Below are 4,987 nucleotides of genomic sequence, written 5' to 3' on the forward strand. Positions count from 1 at the left end.
CCTGAGAAACACATAATATTAGCCCTTTAACACACAGGTCTGTTAGACTCAGTTTTGTCTGTTAGAATGCTGCCACCCTTCTTCACTTTGACTCACATAGACATGTTTAAATGTAATTTGCCCCTCTGGATTATTAATAGTGTAGCCTGCATTTTAAACTCTCTCATTCATTTCCATTTTTTATGCACTGCCATCCTAAATGAGCCTCTGTAATGCATCAGTGCCAGCTTTTGTATCAAAGCATATTGAAACACTAAAGACTGAACTAAATGATCAAGCAGCACAAGGCACTTTTTACAGGCTTTAAATAACAACTAAAACAGTAACTGTTTATGGTAATATACTTCCTTACCATAAAATRAAAATTTAAAACTTCATCTGAGGCTAATTAATCCTAATATCAAGAAATCCAGAGCAGAAAATGAGAAAAGCTACAMAGGGAAGAGGAAGAGCATACTTCTGGTCCTGAAGGGGGCCACAATGAGCCACTGATGAAACCTCCTCAGCTTTAAGTTCCTGTTTCACACAGCTGCCTCCTTCAGGAAATGAACAAAAACAATGCAAGGAAGAAAAAAAAAGAAAGGAAAGCTCCTGCAGTCTGAAACAAAAAGTGACCGTTTCCGAGCGGTTCTTTTGGGATCAGACGTACACGCGTGTTCCGGTCAGCATGTGCACAGCAGCGTGTGACTGTGTCATCTTCAGGAGATCAGGAGGATTACGCACCCGGGGACTGAGCCTGCCTTGTTGTCACTCTTTGCTAAATTAAAGCAGGCAGACATGGGACGAAGTTTGCAAAGTTTGGCTACACTAGAAAAAGATAACAATATGTTATAATCTCTTAACAATACTAAAAACTATGCACAGTTTCACTACAACATCATTTAATATCCTCTTTAGCTGACATTTTSTCTTTAGGAGTGTGCAAACATCCATCCATTGTGATTGTAGCAGTTCTGAGAGCTCATATGCTAATTTGTGAGTCTGTCTGCAGCTTGTAGACGAATGACACAGAMACAGTAAAGCTTAAACAAACTAAAACTGCCACTACACTTCAACCTGATGCCCTGAGAGACACTATTTAGCTCTCTAACACATTTTCGTGAGCTCTGAACTGTCCTTTGTTCTGTCAGTGGATGTGTTGTGTGGCTGTAGTGGCAGACTGTGCCATTTGACCTACTTCTTGGACTAAAGGAGAGATTAGCAACAACTCAACACTCCCACCACAAGGCTCAGACASACACACACACACATACACACTGCAAGGTTAGTGTCCTCCACATCACCTCTTGAACACTAAAAAAACAGAAACAACAAAAATGCAGGTTTTGACTCTGAACACTCAGCTGTTTTAACCTCCAATGACGTCATGATGTAGAGGATTAAGTTGGCAACAGATGTACAAATAGTCGCTGCGCTTGGCTGCCGCTGCGCTGGCTTTTATTCAAAATAATCAAAATAAAACTGCCTGTGCAGACAGAAATAAAAAGAAGAAAAGAAAAAGAGAGAACATGCTACACCAGATTTACTACTATCCCACTGCTGCCCAGTCCCGTGTCCTGCAGCACCCTGCGGTGGACTCCAGCTAMCATTCTGACACACAAAATAAATAACGTGTTCTATCATCTGTCAGTCTCACACTGAAATTTGATATAAGCTATTTGAGTCGCATAACTGACTTACTTATGTGCAAAGTTTTTGTAATTCTGTAAATTAAATCACCAAGTGCAAACTTGCAGCGGAACAAGGAAGTGTGGAAAGCAGCTCTGCACGTTTAAACGCTAATTAACACCAGGATCTTCGCATGACAGCGACAGGAGATATGTTGTCACCAATTTAATGAGGTCGGTAATGAACAAAAAGAGATATGCTGAATTATTACATAAGGCCCGGTGGCGGTAAAAATCCTAAGAAACATTAAACATACGACACGTGACACAGAGGGTGTCAGTGCACATGGAGGAGAATGAAGAGACASAAGAAAACATAAGAGCGGCAGTGATGTAAGGATTTGAAAACGAGACTCACAGGGCACCGCTCGGAGGTAGAGGTTCTCTCTGATGACCTGCTGAAGCTGGCTGTCCACCGAGCCGGGTGTGAAGCACTTACTCAGATATAACCTGAGATCCTTGCACAGTGTGGAGCCTGAGGGGAGGGCAAACAAAACAAGGATGACACAGAGAAGGAGGAACCACAAAGTAGGAAGAAAGAAAGGAGCAAACAGAAATCCGCTTAAAGCATGCAATCACATTTAAATATGTCTGCAGGAATAATCTTTCCTCCTACCGGGCTGATTAAACTCCCTAACACTGACAGATCACTGGATCCTGACTATAAAAGCCTCTCTTGCGTATGCATGCAAGATGCTGAGGTGAATTGTGACAGAAGYAGAAGAAGCAGCTGATCGCCAGGACTCAGTTTCCCCTCTGTGATCTCTTAATATCGTCTGGAGTGCTTTATGGCCTCTGATGACAGGCTGCTTGCTGTTATTGATGGGCTGAGGATATCTTGTCACCCTGACAGACGWGGACTCTGTCGGTGCTTCCCCTGCAGGCTGCCGTTTAGCCGGCTACATCCCTGACACGTCTGCAGCACCGCCGCTGTTTGGTACTGTGAGCACACCCAGTAGTAGAATGGATTTGAAGAGCTTTTAAATAAAAAAAAACATGCCAATTTGATATAATCATAGGCAGTCAGCTGTATGTAAGGATGTCTGATTACACATGGCCACAGCCTGAGAAGGAGAAATGAATCTTGCCTGTTGCTGTTTGAGAGAAATGATGGACTTTTGTTCCCTGAGACAGCTGCCTGCGTTGAGAGCAGAAAAAAAGAGCTCTTCAGCCGAATGAGCTCAACAGAGCTTGAATTATGTGATAATTTTACAAATTCTGCAGACATAAGAAGGATGATAGTAAAGAACAGCATCTGGGGCTCTGCTGTCATAAAGCTACTTGTGTGGAATCACAGCTCTTTATGCTTCMTGTCTGGGGAAAGCAGCTTGGTGTCCTTATTTTTAAAGCTGTAGTAGTCCTAGTAGTAGTTTTAGGGAAAAGTAGGAGGAGGTGTGCTACAGCAACGCAGAGCAACAACACATCCATCACTGTCCATGCCGCAACGCAGTCGAGCTGCCCGGRGAGGCCCAGGAAGACTTCAGAGCTCATAATGGATCTACCAGCATCACGAGTATTGGGAGCAAAGGTCTACATTTAAACCCCTGTGGCCAAATCAGCAATCAGTGCAGCCAGCAAGGCCACCCGGGGCTGTAAGAAGGTGACACTCAGGTGACACCTTGGCCTGTTCAGAAACCAACAAAGATATACCGAACCCCAGAGTCACGACACCAAGGCCTCCTGTGGTCCACAGAAAACCATATTGACACAATCCAGTTACGTGTGAGCAGTTTGAACCCCTACATACAAATTAAACTGTTCCCTTCATGTTTAAAGACTAAATATGAGTCAGCATCAGGAGGCTGTGAGCTGCACATTTAAAGTGTAACATGTTGTTTGGACAGAGTTCAACAGTCTGTTTGCACAAGAAAGTACTGGTTTATATTCTGTTAGATATTTGTGACCGATCAAATGAGGATTACCGTATTTATTCATGTATAATACAATCTCGAGTATAATACGATCATCATTTTGTGAACTTAAAAAGCATAAAAAATCTAATTACTAATAACCCGTGTATAATACTACCCCCCTACTTTATGGATGATTTTTAGGGTTGAATTTCTAGTATTATACAGTTATTATACAGTAAGTCAAATTTGGTCAAAATGACTTAATCACATTTTCATATTCCTGGCTTTTAAAAGGTACATTTTGATACCCGGATGGTTCTGAGATCATAAATGGATCCAGAGATATGACTTCATTTTTCTTGTTGCTTACAATGACACATTAATATTTGGTCTGAAGCTGAATTTCATGTAATTGAAACTAGAAAATTTTGATATCAATATAAAGAGGAAACTCAAATAGCATTAAAATATTTTCCAGCTGGGAAGAAACAAAAAGCTTTGTTAGCTCATAGGGAAAATCTCAAGATTTGAAGGTATTTTTCCTCAAAATCATGTTTTTTGTTGCTACAGCTCAAGAGTTCCAACATTTTTTTAAGATTATATTTCAGACAATTCATCCAAATGACACATTGATCTGATTCATTATAGTTTAATAAAATGCAATTTTTGCAAGTGTTTTAATCAAAACACTTTATCTGCCTATTTCTCCGCATTTTAGACTTAATCCTCATTTCAACATGATGGCTAACATTTTAGCTTTGTAATAAATAGCATTTTAGAATATCAAAAAAGTAATAATACTCAAAATATTCTTAAAAAAGGTTGTTTAGAATGGCAAAATAATGTGGTATTGTCATGGTCTGTGTTTATTTTCCTTAGTTTTCTAGTGTTTTCAGTGTTCCCCTGTGTTTCTCTGCCCTGCAGCCCCACCCTCTCTCACCTGTGTCCTTTTGTGTCTGCTCCAGGTGTGTCTTGTTTAGTAATTAGTTTTCTGTGTATTTAAACCCTGTCCTGTCTCAGTCTTGTGTCGGAAATGATAAATAACAGATTAATCTATTTCATTGAATCGAAGGAGAAGACAAAAGCTTACCAATTTGGTTTTAGGAAAGGCAGAAGCACAATTGATCCAGCATTATGTTTGGAACATGAAATTAGATGGGCCCAGATTAATAAAGAGAGTGTGATAGCAGTCTTTTTAGATGTAGAAAAGGCTTATGACATGCTATGGAAAGAAGGACTGCTAATTAAATTAAAACAAGTAGGCATAAGGGGGAAAATATATAGGTGGATTAAAAATTTCTTAACTGAAAGAACTATTAGAGTTAAAATAGGTGGGGAAATAAGTTCTAAGTATCTAGTTGAAAATGGTACTCCCCAAGGCAGTATTATAAGTCCTATGTTATTCAGCATAATGATTAATGATGTCTTTAATAATATAGATAAATGTTTTGGTGTCTCACTATTTGC

General features: G+C 39.9%; 1 protein-coding gene across 4 annotated transcripts in view; it reads right to left on the bottom strand.

The window, feature by feature from the left end:
* magixb (MAGI family member, X-linked b) overlaps positions 1 to 4,987 on the bottom strand; it is a 70,869-nt gene that overhangs the window by 39,183 nt on the left and 26,699 nt on the right. For all 4 annotated transcript variants that reach the window (XM_014010982.1, XM_014010981.1, XM_014010983.1 and 1 more), the window contains exon 3: positions 2,026 to 2,142. In XM_014010982.1, coding sequence (XP_013866436.1) covers positions 2,026 to 2,142 — 117 coding nt within the window. The remainder of the gene's footprint in view (positions 1 to 2,025; positions 2,143 to 4,987) is intronic.

Source organism: Austrofundulus limnaeus, unplaced genomic scaffold (genome assembly GCF_001266775.1).
Source record: "Austrofundulus limnaeus strain Quisiro unplaced genomic scaffold, Austrofundulus_limnaeus-1.0 Scaffold75, whole genome shotgun sequence".
Classification (NCBI taxonomy): Eukaryota; Metazoa; Chordata; class Actinopteri; order Cyprinodontiformes; family Rivulidae; genus Austrofundulus; species Austrofundulus limnaeus.